Genomic DNA, 17,343 nt, shown 5'->3' with positions numbered 1-17,343 from the left:
CCAGCAGATAAACCACAGCAGCACGTTTAAGCTTGATAAGCTGTTGTTAGAATTTATTTAATATTACTTTAATGCCTAATGCTATAAGTAGCTGACAGCTGGTAACTGTGCAGGGGCGGGTCTAGCACGGTTTTGCCAGGGGGCCAGCTGGGGCATTAACAGGGAAAAGGGGACACAAAGAAATACTTTTCTTTCTTATTCTCGTTTAAAATGTCTCGCTTTTAATAAATAATTATCTGAATCTTACAACCAAAGTTTTTATCTAACGTAAAATGTATAGAAATCTAATATTGTCACGGCGACGGATGGCCGGTACCGAATAGGACTCAGGTGCAGAAACCCAGAGCGGAGACAGTAGATGATGTAACAGTTTATTACGTTTTAAGTGCAAGAGAAAAAACGTGGCAAAGACAAAAAATGACGAGACGTGGAGCCTTGGTGTGGCGTGCCCTGGGGAACGTGGCTAGGGCGAGGGAATGAGGCCTGAGATGCGGAACGGAGCTGAGTGGGGAACAGTCACACTGAGGGAGATTTCCAGAATGATCACTAGGTATCCTGAGTCCGGAGGTGGAGTGTGAGCCAAGGTGGGTACAGCAACTGTAGTACAAGAGAGTTGTGTTTAACAGGATAAATCACAGCAAGAACTTAACGTATACGGCCTGTTACCAACATGTGTTGATGACGAACTGGCAGTGAATGAACATCAATGTGTGGTTTAAATCCCTCTGGCTTGATTGCCTGCAATAGGCTCCAGGTGTGCAGGAGCTGGAGTTGGCCCTGCCCAGGGGCAGATCCCAGGTCAGTTCAGGAGCCTAATGGAAACTCCAGCCACCCACCGTAGACCATGACAAATATTGTATATAGGGATTTGTCCTTCCACCAGTTTTCATGTCATTGGAATCATTTGTATTCACTGATTCTGGCACTTATTTCATCAAACCAAACTCCAAGTAAATACTTTCGGCTTTTTGGTTTTGTCAAACGAACTAATGTAAAGAATGCCTGGCTGTGCACTACACCACGCAGTGGGAATTTGTCTTCTCCAGTTAAATTCAGGATTAACTTGCTTTATAACACAGACCTCAAAAGTAACCGTTATAACCCCAAACACAAGAAAATGTGATCTACAGCACAGTGAGAACTGGCAACGCTTATCTGGAGGGGTCAGAGTGAATGAACTGGACACCTGTAGAAGCAGGATTTGATTTCCACTGATTTCCTTTCCGATCCGATACCAAGTAAAATTCAGGGTGGTATCGACGATACTGATCTGATACGATACTCTGTACAAAAACTTATTTTTTTTACTCTATCTTTTATTTTATCTCAAATTATAGCGTCGTAATGATCACAGGACATCAGATTACTTGTTCTTATCACTTAATGATGCAGAATTATCATATAGAAATGAAAAACCTGAAGTTGTGGCTATTTGTTGCCTGCCTGCAGCATTAAAGGACTCTGTGAGAGACGTCTGTCTCGCCCTGGCAGCACCTCTCCCTCTCCTCCTCTTCAGTTCGCCTCAACATACGCTCGTCATATTCTGTGATATGATTCACTCTGAGGTGTTTGACCAGGGCCCTGTTTCAGGAAGCCAGTTTAGTGGAAAAACTGAGTAAGTATACCCTGAGTTAACGAAAACTCTGGGTTTTCGGTTTCACAAAGCGAGTTCAGATGAAGCCTCAGTGAGTCACCATGACGACACACTCCGTGAAGCTAACCTGCCCCCTAGCAGGTTTACTACAACTAACCCTGACTGTCTCCGCCCCTTTGTCGGAAACCTGACAGTAGGAAGTGTCGGACATGGCGTGTCCCTTCCTTGAAGAGCCAGTAGATCGTGAAGCCCAAATTCTCCGCAGAGCTCTCCGCCGGGAGAGAGTGATCAGAGCGCGTTTGGACATTTTATCATTTCCTGATGATTGTCTGTGCGAACGTTACCGTTTCTCAGCACAATCTATAAGTTATTTGGATAACATCCTCAGGCCATATATTACGCATGTGACACATCGCGGACATGCTCTCATTTCATTACATATTATTTGTATTGCACTTCGGTTTTTTGCAAACGGTAGCTTTCTGTATAATATTGGTGACGCTGAGCACGTTTCCAAGGCTACCGTCTGTCGGGCAGTCAGGAATGTTACAGTTGCACTGAAACGTCTCCTGCACTCGTTTGTGGTGTTCCCCGGTCACAGACCCACAAGATTTATCAAAGAGGGATGCCACAAAATTGCAGGTATCAGGATGACCAAAACTTAATTTATGATGTGGTGATACTTGAACTACTACTTAAATTTTACATTTATTTTCAGGGCTCCCAGGCGTGTATAGATGGCACTCACATTCCAATCATTGCTCCTTCAGTAAATGAAGGAGACTATGTGAACAGGAAGTCTTTCCACAGCATTAATGTGCAGGTACATAGTTCCCTGTAGCATGTCAAACTAACAAATTATTTCATCATAGTAATGGATGCTAATTTGTGTTCTCTGCACTGTGAAGATCATATATGATGCTGCCAACATTATCACAAATGTGGAAGCCAAGTGGCCAGGCTCTGTTCATGACTCACAAATATTCCGTGAATGTACACTGAGCACAAAATTTGGACATGGTGAGTTGAGAATACTTTAAAATATATAAAGACCAATTGCTTCAGGGACATTTGAACTGAAGTGTATCTATCTGTCTTAGGAGAGTTCACTGGCTACTTGCTTGGTGATGGGGGGTATCCATGTTTACCCTATTTGCTTACCCCTTACCCTGACCCACAGCAGCGATATAATCTGGCTAATTGCAGGACAAGAGACAGAATTGAAATGACTATCGGAATGCTTAAGGCCCGGTTCCAGTGCCTGCAAAGACTCAGGGTCACCCCAGAAAGGGCATGTGACATTATTGTGGCATGTGTGATTCTTCACAACATTGCCACAATTAGAGGAGAACACTGTCCTTCTGAACCAAACATCAGCAGTGATCCAAACCATGAACATCCTGACCCTCCCACGGACATACAAGATGGAAGAGCAGTCAGAGACACCATATGTCACAATCATTTCTTTTGACCCATCACCTCAACATGTTGAAAGAAGAATAAACAGATTTTTGTTCAACTGGCTTTATTGGTCGCCTGTATTTCCTGTACACAAAGTATTAAAAGATGTAAACCTCATAAAGTGTCTCTGTTGCTTCCTCCTCTGTAACAGCTGTCAATGTTTCTTCATTATTTTCCTGTAGTAAAGAAATAAACAACATTGCTGTTCTACTGTAAACTCATATAATCTGTGGAGTATTACTCACAACTGCATGTTGGTCTGGCTCAACAGGAGGCTGCACCAGATGCAGTACACCACCACCATCAACTGATAGAATATGAGGTTTATACAGGTCACTTATAACTTACAAGGGACCAAATGGCAATTAACAAACATACCAATCACCTTACACTTCATTGTCATTATGCTCTCAAAGACAACCAAGACTGAGGGAAGGCAAAATCAGTAGGAAAATAACTTCACTACAAAATAATCCATTATGGTAAAGAGTTTATCAAATGAATGAGTAGCACTGCAAAGGTGACTGTGAAGAAAGGATGTATGCACATCATGTATTATTTTGAATTTACCCCTTATGTAGGCACTTGTGTCTTGCGGGGTTATTGACTCAGAGGATGTCCCCGCAGAGATGCCTTCGGCCACAGGGCGCCCACTGTTTTGGCTGAGGGCCAACTGCTCAGCCTCTGTGAGTGGTGGTGGTGGAGGACCCCCACCTGTTTTTCGGGCCTCCGCTTTTTTTCTGTTGGCTATAACGGGCCACATTTGAGCATACAGAGTAAGCAAATATGTACTTGTAATGTGCTCAGATAATTTCAATAAGTGCTTACAGAAAGAAAATTAATGTAGCCTCTAACTGCAATTGATTTACATGGGACAAACAGACCAAGCACTATGGCTCATAATACAATTACACCTTACCTGTTTGGACTATATTTTTATATTTCATTTTTACTTGCTGCCAGGAACGTTTGGGGCCTGTTGGGTTGCACTTGTGCTCACATCATCACAAAATCAAATGTATAAAATAAAAAATTAAATATAATAAAATAACGTGTTAAATGGGTGGAAATCCCTAGATCAATGTTTAAATTAACACTCACGCATTGACTCTGTCGGCTATGTTTTGCCATGCATGCTCCCTTTCTTTTGCAGCTGAGGCTGTGTTACTTTTTTTCTGCAAAATTTGCATGTTATCGGCATATGCTGCCATCAGAATTTCGGCGTCAAGCGCTGTAAAATACATTGACCGCGCCTTCTTTCCCTCCGTCTCCATGGTGACTCGCTTAATCTGTGCTCCACTAATCAGGGCTTTATGTATCCTCGTGCGCGCGCTTCACTTGGGGTTAAAGCAACTCCGCGTTGATTGAACTACTTGTTATCAGCCTTTCTGAAACCGAATATTCCGAGTTGGACAGTTCGGGGTTACTCAACCCTGAGTATCGTTTTTCACTCTGGGTTTTCTAAACCGGCTTCCTGAAACAGGGCCCAGGTCAGCGGTGTTACCACAACACCTCACATTCTTGCCACATGTATGGCAAACCACGTCTCAGCTATTCGTGGAGGTAAAATACGTCTGCACATGACTCTGTTTATGCTCAGCCATTGTTGTGAGTGTGCACGCCAAGGGGCCGGACACAATGACGGGTATCGCAGGAATCGATATTTCAGTATCGATCCGCACATCACTAGTTGAGATACGTTTTAAAGTAGTCCAAAAAACAAATGCATATTTTCCCGAACCACTGTTCCTTGACTAAGGTGGGTAACGTGATGAGGTCAAGGAAGGGTGTGACGGAGATTTGATTGAAAAACTTGCAATTGTCGTCCGTTAAAGTTTCACGTTGGCTTTTTCATCTTGAAAGCCCTCTCTGCTCGTGTCCAACCCGTGTGAACAATCACAGATGTGAGAAATGTAAACAAACCGTCGGCAGAACGCTGATCAGGTTATTTTAAGCGCAAGAAAACAAAAACGTTGCACCTTTGTGGAGGTGAAGCTCAGGAAGTTTGGATTTGTTCAAAGCTCTGTCTGCTCCATCTTTCTTTCCCTCAGGCCTCTCCAGATCAGGAAGGAGGTCCTGTTCTCCTTCTCCCTCCTGGATTTCTGGATCCAGGGAAGGATCAAAGTCTCTCAGCCCAGCATCAGAGCTTCTGGCTGGGGGAGGACTGGAAGTTTCAGCTGGAGGCTGAGAGCCTGGATCTGCCATCTGAGTCACAATTCAAATATTCTCAGCAATGTCAAAAAGCAACAGAAAGGTGCCATTTTCATGAGCAGTGGGTTATCCAGCAGTTTGATTCATGTCAGCAGCATTTAGTTTGTAACTGCTGACTCACCTCTGGCTGTGTCCTGCTCTCAGGGTCACAGTGGACACTGTACCTTTGACCGAAGCTGCAAAGACAGTCAGCAGGGGTCTGGATGCATTCAGCACCACGTCCTTGTTGGGCAGACACCTTCAGTGACAGGACAGTTTATTATGCTGGTAACGTTAATAAGTCTGTTCACCTGTAGAGCTCATTTAAACACATCAGCTGTAGAACATCATGTGTCATGGCGTGTCCAAACTCACAGGCTGCATCCTCCTGAGGACCCGGCCTTCAAGGTCTACGTGGGCCGGGTCCTCCAAAGGTCGGGTAGGCGGGAAGTGAGCGGCTGTGACGGTCTGGCCTTCAGATCCGCGTCACCGCTGTCTCGGTGGAGTTTAATAAACTCAGCCGTCTGCTCCTTGCTGTCTAAAATCTAACAGGACACAGGAGTAAACTCTCGACCGTCTCACACTTCTGTTTAATCACTTTTCTGTTTGGCGTTTATTCAGCTGTGTGAAAACTGTAACTTCAGCCAAACCAAACAAACAACACTGAAAAAAGCCAAACGATAACATTTTTACGTGATCTAAGTGACTTATATATCATGTTTAAACCTGAACAGCCAAAGGCCGTGGGGGTCCAAAAACGATGTGCCGGCTCTAATGACCCTCAACCTCCCGGTTAGCTATCCAGATGGTGGGTAACAGACGTCTCCAAAAACGTCAGAGCACTTTTGCAAATATGTGATATCTTGACAAACCGAGCAGATATTTGAAGTTTACACTCCTACATTCTCAAACAGGAGCCCCAGCAGAGATGGATGGCTGGCGCGGCTCTCCGGAGCCCCCAGTCAGAGCAGATGCAGGGCCAGCAGGTGTGGAGACCCCTGGCTGAGGCAGCTGAAGCTGTGGGTGGCTGTCAGCCAGCTCAGGATGCCTTTTGGGCTGCAGCAGCATAAAATCCTCAGCAGGCTGGGTAAGCTTGCGTGAGCTCTCTGTGGAGGCTGTTGCAGCTGAGATGGCTCACCCGAGCGGTGCAAACTTAGTTACCTTCAAGGCTCCAGAGTCAGCTGAGGTCAGCAGCTCAGCCTCTGGGGAGGTTACAATCCCTGGAACAGCCAGGTCTCTACAACCAGAAACAGTCTTTGCATGTGCAGCTTCAGAACCAGACTTGAAGTTCCAGTTAGTGTCCGATGTCCCAGAAACACTCAGGTGCTCACTGAGCAATCTCTTGAGGCCAACACTCACAAAATCAAACAGTCTTTGAGCCTTTGTGGGAACATTTATCGTCTGTGCTGGAAAGGTGGAAACATCTGGGAGATGCAGCCTTAACACACTGGGCTTCACAAGTCCTTGGAGGCAGCTCACTAAACTCAGGGATGCAGACAAAATCAGCACTTGCAGGAACACAATGTGCCCTCTCACAATGAGCTTGGAAGCATAAACTGAGTTTTCCTCACTGACTGTTTTAGACAGGATTGTGGGAGCAACACAAAAAGCAGCTTCAGCTGGAAACACACAGTTTAGTGTCTTTGCTGCTCGCTTTAAGTCACAATAAACAGGAAACTCATTGTGTCTCATGTCAGAATCACTCATATACAGGACAGGAAGAGGCGGAGCTTATTTCCTGCAGGGAGAGGTTAGCAGTCTGTGTCTTTCTCATTTCTGACTCCTAAAGAGCTGAAAAACACAGGCTGTTATTGGCTGGCTGACACTGGGATTAATGTCCTTGAAGCCAGCAGTCTTTAATGTCCAGGTTCAGAACGGGCAGGTGAAAAACAGTCCTTTATGTCCTCTGATGTTCAATAAACTGTCCTGATTACTGAGGGAGCAGAGAAAGTGTCTCCATCACTCACCACAGCTGGATGCTCTGAAATCCTGGAATCCAGCTGTGGAGAGGAGCGCCGGCGGCGTGGACGCAGTTTAGTAATCAGGGAACGGGAGACAGGAGGGAAACACAGCTGGGACCAATTACACACACGAGACAGGAAACAGTAACACAGGACTGTCAAAGTAAAACAGGAAATATAACACAGAGTCCAAAGTAAGGAGACGTGGGACACAGTGAAGACACAGAAACAGAAACCAGAACTATAATCACAAAACAAACTCAGAAACATAAAGAGTGAATCAGCTGATTCAGTGTTTGTGACAAAAACATGGATCCTGGTTAATAACTTTTATTTGTTTGTTTCTGTATTATTTTGTGTATCGTTCTTATGAGCTGTTGTTTTGTCAGTGAAATATTATTTCATTGTTTTAAGCTTTTTGTTGACTTTGAAGTGCTTAAGTTGATATTTTTGAACATTTAATTTGTTTGATTATTGTCGAGTCGATAAAACTGTCAAACGCACAGCTGCTTCCAGCACGGCCGGAGGAGAGGTGGCCGAGCAGACGCACAACACACACAGCTCACAGGTTTGCATTTCTAGATATTGCAGATGTTGCAGAAATTGACAGTAAAGAACTCGGAGATCCAGCGCTGTCTCCTGCCCCTTATTTATACACCACAACACAACGACAGGCGTAACTCACACAAACGGGTAACATGAGGCTCAGATGCTTTGGACGTGTTCACATATACTGGACACAGAATGATGAAGATGGAGCTGCAGGAAGGAGGAAAAGAGGAAAAACACAGAAAAGATTCACAGATGTGGTGAAAAAGGACACGACAGCTTCTGTTTGTTCGTTTGGTTTTTCTTTATTTGGTAAAGATTCAGAAATAAAGAGAAGATCACATGTTTGAATATTATATTAACGTTCTGTAATTACAACAAGTTGTAAAATCTTTCCAGAGTGAGACAGAGACTGTGCAGAGACTGTAGAAGGACAGAGCAGCAGCAGAGCAGTCCAGATACACTGATGATCCTCTGTCAGATCCAGAGGGACACACAGGGCTGATGCTGGACTCTACATTGTGTCTGACAGTGGAGCTGTTCTCAGAGCAGTTCACTCTGCAGCACTGACAGTCATCTGCACTTCATTCCTCTGTCAGTCACTGCTGGATGAAGCTCTCCTCTCCACCTCCCAGTAACATGGCCCAGTCAGAGCATCTCTACACACAAGCTGCTGCTGCTTCAACCTCTCTGGATCATCAGGACACAGCTGCTCCTCTCTCAGCACACACACCGTCCTGTTTACCATCATCAGCTCCACCTGCAGAGAGAAGGAGGAAGAGCAGAGGAGATAAACGAGTGTTTCCAGAGACTTTTCATCAGCTGTCAGTCAGTGATGCAGCACATCCAGTATAAAGAGCAGCAGGGACGTCAGTGCTGGGACTGTACTAGGACTCATTGTTGCTTCACTTTTTCTAATCTTTGGATTTTTATTGAAGTTGCTGAAAATGTTTTTCCCTCCTAGTTTGAGTTTGGACTTTCATTCATTAGAAGAACCTTGGTGTGTCCACTCTGAGCTCTGTAGGAACCCCAACAACAAGCCCAACAATCCAGATGGACGGTTCCAGCTGTTAACTGGAGGAATTCCATCCAAACATCTGCTCTCACTAAATTCTTCCTCACCTACAGACTGTGTTCTTCACTGCTTTAAACTTGGAAATCAATGCAGTCATTGGTCTGTGTGCTGCTTTGTTCAGAGAGCTGATTGGCTGTTGACAGTGTTTGATCAGAGCGTGTCAGCCGTTACTATGGTGACCATAAAGGTGAGAAACAGGAAGTGTTTGTGTCCAATCCTGAAGCCTGTCACCGTTCTCCTCTCACAGCTTCACTGAGAAGCTGCAGCTTTACAGGAAACACTGGATCTTTGTTTCATACTGACTGTGTTTAGTACAATACTGCTGACAGCACCACCCACTCACTCCATCACTCTACTGACCTCAGAGACTCCAGTCTGTAGTCTGGACTCTGCTGAAGATCAGACAGCTGCTTCACATCTGGATCCTTCAGGTTGTTAAGTTGTAGGTCCAGCTCTCTCAGATGGGAGGGGTTGGACTTCAGTGCTGCTGCCAGATAATCACAGCTGATCTTTGACAAACCACAGTCGCACAATCTGTATAAAGAATGAAAGATGTAAGTTTATTAGACAAAGTGCTTGAAATCATTCAGTGTTTCATCATCTGTTCAGAGCTGAAGAAGGTTCAGAATGTAGAAGTTTAGAAAATGGAAACTCCAAACAGCTGAAGCCAACAGGAAGCAGCTTCAAACAGGAAACTGTGTAGAGTTTCAGACTATATGTCCTGATGCAGCCAGTTGGATTTTGGAGATTTGAATCTCTGTTCTGTGACTAAGTCCTTGAATCATTTCTTCCAGTTGGTCCAACACAAGGGCGCAGATTTGTTTTAGTTATTAGTTCACAGAGGCTGTTAAAATTATACGTCTAACATTAAAATGTTGGTGACACAATAATTTCATCCTAATGGTGCTGACATATTCATAGGGTTAATTTTTGCGACAAAATGTCATGAGGTCGTCATGATTTTGCAAATATCCACCTTGTAGTGCAGTTTGCACAAATTGTTTTAAAAATGCACTCACCCTACAAACATTACTGATGAGTCAAGATCTGCACAAATTGACAGAAACACTGAAGCAGCTGCACATTTTATTCTTATTGTCATGTTTGTCCTATTTGTCAGGTGACAGAAGAACCAACACAAAGCTCAGAGAGCAATGGTGACACAAGATCACAGGTGGAATTGGATGATGACCTGTTGGTTCATGACTGTATTTGAAGCACATGTGTGACTGCACGTATGTGGAATGTCTCACTGTTATTCATCAGGTGACAGAGGCAGCTCTGCCATGTTGTAGCTCAGAGGAGAAGAGGCGAGGTCACAGGTGACTGACTGATGATTTGGTGCTATAGATTAACTAGTATTTATTATCATGACAATTGTTAGGCTGCTGCTGTAAATTGATTCATTAGTGTATGTTTGACAAAGAATCTGAATTGACACGTCTCACTTTTCATATGGCACGAATCAATGTGTAATTTTATCAGGTGACAATATGTCCTAGTGCAGTCAGAGGGGAGGAGCCAGGGCCAAAGGTGAGGCACATCAAGCACAGAATAATAATTGTAATCTGAGGATAAAACGCAGGTACTGAGGCTGAAAGAAGCTTCAGTGCTCTCAGAAGACTAAAAACATGGGTAAGGTCAACAGTGACTCAAATGAGATTAAACAATGCTGCTGTGTGTCCACCAGGAGAGACTGGACAGTATAGATGCAAAACCAATATGCCAGCAGTTTATCTCAGTTAATGAGAGGAGCAGGCATGTGTTTGGCTCCTTCACATAGTGGACGTTGAGTTGTGTGGGACGCCAGTAGTCCATGTCTGTTGCTGTAACAGTAGTTCATGTTTAGAATAAAACATCCCAGCTCACTGATTTGATCGGAGCAATAGTGCCTAAAATGTTGCATAATTTTGCTGAGAGATCTTTTACTCTGTAGTAATCTTAGACGAGTAGTTTTATGGACAAAAACCACCAGGTCATTCAGTGTTCCCTTAGTGCCAAAATATAACAGAAGTAATGTTGTTAAGTCCTTAAAGTCATATTCTTTTATTGTCATGACTCTATTTTTATTTTTGTATGATACCTGGTTTATATGGATTATGGCTGAAGTAAACTAAAGCCTAAAATACTTTAGTCAGTCATTTGTTTAATAGTAATTTAACATTATATAATTCACATATAAAACTATGAATTGTGATTTTAAATGGTTTAAAAGCACGTAGAATAGCATATGTAGGCAAGTATATTTCTCCTCTTTTTATTAAGAAGCCAAAACAAAAAGGGAAAAAAAAAAGAAACAGGGCAGAGTTCGGTGGTTGAATTATTCGTCCCCACCAATGGCAAAACCAAATCTACGCCCTTGGTCCAACAAGACAGACTAAGTATTGGACATGTGTTGTGGCTCCATCAGGGGAGCTTCTAAATGTGATGTGATGGCCCCTCTGGGTCTGTCAGGTCACAGCACTGAAGAGAGCTCAAACTGGGCACACAGCTGTTCCAGTCTGGACCAAAGACTCTATACTGGGACTGAGGGACTGCTTTGACTGCACCCACTGGGACTTTTGAAAGGCTCATGTTCTCACTTAGATCATCGATTTCTACTGACATTTCTTTCTGGGAAAAATGGGGATTACTTTGGAAACAGGAAGTATTTTCCCCAATAAGCAGCCCTGGATTAGTAAATCACTCCAACATGTTCTCAGGCAGAAGAAGCTGTCTTGTTATGAGGGAGAGAAGAAAAAGATTGAGGCACAGAAACCTGTTGAAAGAGAGATAAAGCAGCTAAAATCAGGTGTAAAAGTAAAGCAGAGGATGAGCTGAATAAAGGACACTCAAGGCTGGCTTGGAAAGGAATGAAGTCCATGGTGGGGATGCAGAACAAGGAGCAAAGATGAATGTGATGCTGAATCAGCAGAAGACTTGGACTCATTTGATTCCAGCTTTGATATCATTGATTTCAATGAAGAGCTTTGTGATTGTAGCAAAGGGCTGGTAGCTCTGAGAGTCCCACTGATGAGGTGTTTGTGTGGAAATCTCTTAGTGGGACCAAAGAGAGAAAAAGCCCTGGTCCTGATGCTGTGGGAGGGAAATGATTGAAGTGTGCTGTGAGGAACTGACTGGGAGATTTTCACACATTTTCCAGTCCTCCTTGGAACAACAGGAAGTTCCCAGCATATGGAAACAAAGGTTAAGTGTCCTATGGCACTCAGTGATGATGGTGCTGTGGCCCCACCACCTCCACCTCTTTGTAAAGGAACTAACTGTAATCTGAAGCTTCAAATGGAACTAAGACTTCCTCCACTAGGTGGCAGTGTCTGATGAGAAAGTGTTAGTGGAGCTGGCCTGGAGTCAGAAACAGGAAGATGCAGGATTTGGGCTGAAATGGGCAAAAGTGGTTAGCACTAGTGCCTTAGAGCAAGAAGGTTGTAGGTTGAAGCTTGTTGGTCAGCTGGGCCTTTCTGTGGAGGTTGGATGTTCTCCCACAGTCCAATGAAATGCTGCTTAGGTTCATTGGTGCTTCTACATTGGCTGTAGGTGTGGATGTGAGGGAGTGCTTCTCTGTCGCTCTCTGTTGGCCCTGTGATGGACTGCTCACCTGTGCAGGTGGACCACGCCTCTTGCCCTATGACAGCTAGGGCACAGGCTGCAGCCCTGTGAGCCTAAGCTGAATAAACAGTTAGCAAAAATGATCCATAGATGGCCTGAAATCCCCCAGTTAGCAGTTTGGTAGATAGCTATGACATGCTAATCCCATCCAGCAGCTGTATTCTACCTGTAAGCTGATCCCTGCTGAGCCAAAGCACTTTTTCATATGCAAATTACAACCTTTAATAGAAACCTATTGGTCAGCATCTTATTAGCCTGCTGTTAGCTTCATTCCACAGAAAACTGAGAGAAACTAACAGAGTTGATAAAGAATAAAGAGAAATGTGCTGATTTAAAGCCTTTGAAGTGCTTCAGATGATGTCTGTCCACTTCTGTCCACTCATTCATTCATGTAAGCTTTCTAATGCAGCTTTGATCTTCACAGTCTGCTTGATGAAACTCATTCTAACCCTGAATGTCAGAGTGTTCCTCCTTCTCTTTCCCATCATTCATGCTGGCAGTGGAGGAGATTTGGATGTTGGACTGTGTTTTGGATGATGTGTGTATGTTTGTGTTGGACTGCTGTCTGTAAAGCAAACGCACATTTTGCTTTGGATTTCAGTGTCACACAGACTTTAAGGTGCAATGAAGAGTTTGAGAGTTTCACAGTGAATTTTCCAGTGGAGGATTTTTCTTCTTCTTTGAAGGTTTGAAATGTGAACATTGTTCTGCTGCAGTCAATGGACTAAACCAGAGAAGAAGAAAACAGACTTTACCATGAAGATCCTCAGTGTGGATCAGTATAATATCAGCCTGATGTCTGCAGTTTAGTGTCAGCACAACTTTCACATCATATTCATCTCAGCACAACTAAAACATGCTGACTGACCTCAGAGTTTCAAGTTTACATCCTGGACTCTCCAGGAAACCACACAGATGCTTCACTCCTGGATCCTGCAGCTTGTTGTTGTAGAACAGGTCCAGCTGTCTCAGATGGGAGGGGTTGGACTTCAGTGCTGCTGCCAGATAATCACAGCTGATCTCTGACAAACCACAGCTCTGCAATCTGTATAAAGAATGAAAGATGTAAGTTTATTAGACAAAGTGCTTGAAATCATTCAGTGTTTCATCATCTGTTCAGAGCTGAAGAAGGTTCAGAATGTAGAAGTTTAGAAAATGGAAACTCCAAACAGCTGAAGCCAACAGGAAGCAGCTTCAAACAAACACAACAAGAGAAAAAACTCTGAATGTTTCACATTAAAGTCGTACATTTCTCATAAAAACAGGACAAAGACTTGAAAAAGTCGTGTTTTTCCTTCCAGGAACCACATGGCTTCACTTTTAAAGGTGAAGTGTGACAGAAATGGACATATTTGAAGTCCAACACCTTTTTCCAGTCACATTATTAAAGCAGACAAACTACAAGCTCATTTTCATTCCAACAAGTCATCTTCTGACCTGGACTAACAACACTGGTCTCTATGTGCAGCTGGCTGTGAGACCAGTGCTCAGGGAGCGTCTACAAAGTGCAACACTGAAAGAACATCACACACTCATTTGCTTCCAGCACTTTCACACAAACATCTACTGTCATTATTGTCACCAAACTCTGTGGATCCTTTATTGCAAATTCAAATGGGATCAAATGGTCAGACAAAAGAGGGTTATGAGGAAATATGATGAAATGTTGTGTATTAGCAGCAACTTATTGAATCTTTTTCCTCAGAAACCAAACAAAATGATTGACAAACATGTTTTTACAAACTCAGTGTTGGACTAGGATCAGCAGGATAAGCTGATGTTTAAAGGCATTTGAGTCTCGCTGTATGAGAGTCCAGTTCTTACTCAATATTTATGGATGATGTTCTTTCAGTGTTGCACTTTGTAGACGCTCCCTGAGCCTCACAGCCAGCTGCACATGGACCAGCTGACATTACCCAGCATTAGAGGCGGCTGTAAAAAATTCATGTTCCCATTTAAATGGTTTTAATTTGAATAAAACGATGTTGATTCATTCAATCCTGAATCGATGTTTAATATAAATGTATTTTGCCAGAATCTCAGGTTAAAGCTCACAAACTATTTCAACAAGCAGCAAACAGCTAAAACAGTAAATGAGAGCAGCTAAACACACAAAGATGGAAACACAGAGCGTGGATCGTTCACTCGACGGCACGTACACGGACACGCCGTCGGGGCTGAAAGTGGACAGCTCACAGATCCTGAAGCTGCAGGTTTCATCTGTCTCCAACCAAAACTGAGTGAAGGAGCAGCAAAAGAAGATCCAAACTCTGCTTCACGTTTGATCAATATGCTCATGAATTCTCTCTGACTTTGGCTGTTCCTGCCTGCACAGCTCTCTCTCTCTCAGTGTACTCCAAGAACAGCTTCAAACATCTGTTTCTGCATCATTCACTGTTTATTAGCCACCAGTCTGCTGTTGTGTTCAGTGCTGTCGGCCTCTGACAGTAAAGCCTCATTTCTGCTGTTCCATGGAAACTTTTTAAAATGATGACAGATTACAAACTCTCAGCTGTGTCTGTAATCAAACCTCTGTAACTTTGCTTCACTTCAGCAGCATCAGCTCATGTTCACATGTTGCTTCATGGTTTGCTTCAGTTTTTGATCGACTGCAGAATATTTTGAAGGTTATCTGCTATAAAAAGCCAGAAGAGGAAAATCTGCTTCATGTGTTTCTGTTTGATCCTCAGTGACTTTGACACAAAGGCCTCTGCTGTGATGATCACACCTCTGATCAAGTCTCACAGTGTCACAACTGATAAATGATCAGAGTTAGAATATTTCTGACTGTCTGCTGTGTGCCGTGACCTTTGACCTGCTAAAGACAGTCAGCTGTGGATTATTCATTGTTGTGTCTGATACTTAGAACTGTGAGGAAGAAGCTACACAGTTAATCAGGGTCCCCTCTCTCTGAATCAGGAAAGGTGGGCAGGCCGCGTGTGGGCCGCGGGCCATACGTTGAGTATCACTGTTTGAAATGTGAACATTGTTCTGCTGCAGTCAATGGACTAAACCAGAGAAGAAGAAAACAGACTTTACCATGAAGATCCTCAGTGTGGATCAGTATAATATCAGCCTGATGTCTGCAGTTTAGTGTCAGCACAACTTTCACATCATATTCATCTCAGCACAACTAAAACATGCTGACTGACCTCAGAGTTTCAAATCGACATCGTGGATTCTCCAGCAAATCACACAGATGCTTCACTCCTGGATCCTGCAGGTTGCTGTAGGTTCCACTCAGGTCCACCTCTGTGGGATACGAGGGGTTGGACTTCAGTGCTGCTGCCAGATAATCACAGCTGATCTCTGACAAACCACAGTTCCTCAATCTGTATAAAGAATGAAAGATGTAAGTTTATTAGACAAAGTGCTTGAAATCATTCAGTGTTTCATCATCTGTTCAGAGCTGAAGAAGGTTCAGAATGTAGAAGTTTAGAAAATGGAAACTCCAAACAGCTGAAGCCAACAGGAAGCAGCTTCAAACAAACACAACAAGAGAAAAAACTCTGAATGTTTCACATTAAAGTCGTACATTTCTCATAAAAACAGGACAAAGACTTGAAAAAGTCGTGTTTTTCCTTCCAGGAACCACATGGCTTCACTTTTAAAGGTGAAGTGTGACAGAAATGGACATATTGAAATCAATGATATCAAAGCTGGAATCAAATGAGTCCAAGTCTTCTGCTGATTCAGCATCACATTCATCTTTGCTCCTTGTTCTGCATCCCCACCATAAATATAAAGAGGCAAAACTCACATTTTCCAAAATCCTCTTTAAGCTTCGACAATAAAGGAAGATAGTTTTATACAAGTCTTTGTGGTTTTCTTGTCACCCAGATGCCCGAGTACTTAAACTTGTTATAGCTGGGTTTAAAAGGGGCTAAAATACACAAAACTCCCCAGTTGTCGTACAGATAGACTTTTCCTCGCTCTTCCCAAAATTCACATTATATCCAGAAATTGTCCCAAATTCCTTAAGTATGCATTAAGGTGACCTTGAGGCTCTTAAAAGCGCCTATAAATAAAACGTATTATTATTATTATTGTAAGTCTATCCAAAAGTTTGTGGAGGCTGTTCGATGGGTTGGAAATAAATAAAATCATGTCGTCGGCATAAAGAGAGACTTCATGTTCGATACCCCCTCGATGTTTTCCCTCAACACCAACACATTGTCTCAGAGCAACAGCTAGCGGTTCAATGGCAAAAAGGAGACAGAGGGCATCCCTGTCCTGGAGGGCAGATTATTGTTAGTCTGGACGGCTGTTAGAGGGGAGCAATACAATACTTTTATCCAAGATACAAAATTAAAGACACATTTTTTTAAGCGTATAAAAAAAAATCCCATCTCACCCGATCCAACGCCTTTTCTGTGTCAAGCCAAATGACAGTTTCCAATGTATCACCTTTAACATGGGTATAAATGATATTTAATAGAGCTCTAATGTTCAAAAAAGAGTGCCTAATAAAGCCCGTCTGGTGAAATAATGGAGGACAAATACTTGTGTAAGCGACGGGCCAACACTTGAGCCAGGATCTTGGTGTCTGTGTTGAACAAAGATATTAAACGACATGAACGACAATCTAAATGGTCTTTTTCCTGTTTTACAATTAAACACATCACTGCTTGATGCATTGTTGGAGGCAACGACTGTGAGAGGAAGGATTCTTCAAAAGTTGATTTTAACAGTGAATTCAGTCGGTCAGAAAACTTTATGAAAAAATCAGATGGATACCCGTCGGGGCAGCAGATTTTCCAGACTGCATGCTCCGTACGGCCGTTTCAATTCCAACATTAGAGACAGGTTCCTCCAGACTAGCGATCGCATCTTCTCCCAAGGAGGGAATATCAAACACCTTATTGAAATCATTGTGGATCTCAAGGATAGTTTGGTTGTCTGTAGAC

At 43.2% G+C, this 17,343-nt stretch overlaps 1 protein-coding gene across 1 annotated transcript in view; it reads right to left on the bottom strand.

Moving 5' to 3' along the window:
• The window catches only part of LOC309701482 (uncharacterized protein), a 2,150,955-nt gene that overhangs the window by 650,499 nt on the left and 1,483,113 nt on the right, over positions 1-17,343 (bottom strand). Inside the window, exons 23-24 of the mRNA XM_082525718.1 lie at positions 15,589-15,768; positions 13,305-13,481 (exon numbers count right to left, since the gene is read on the bottom strand). Coding sequence (XP_082381844.1) covers positions 13,305-13,481; positions 15,589-15,768 — 357 coding nt within the window. The remainder of the gene's footprint in view (positions 1-13,304; positions 13,482-15,588; positions 15,769-17,343) is intronic.

This window comes from Aulonocara stuartgranti (assembly GCF_965226115.1).
Source record: "Aulonocara stuartgranti genome assembly, chromosome: 23".
In the NCBI taxonomy this organism is placed as follows: Eukaryota; Metazoa; Chordata; class Actinopteri; order Cichliformes; family Cichlidae; genus Aulonocara; species Aulonocara stuartgranti.
The sequence above is the reverse complement of the archived record's forward strand: the minus strand, read 5'-3'. Positions and strand labels throughout refer to the sequence as shown.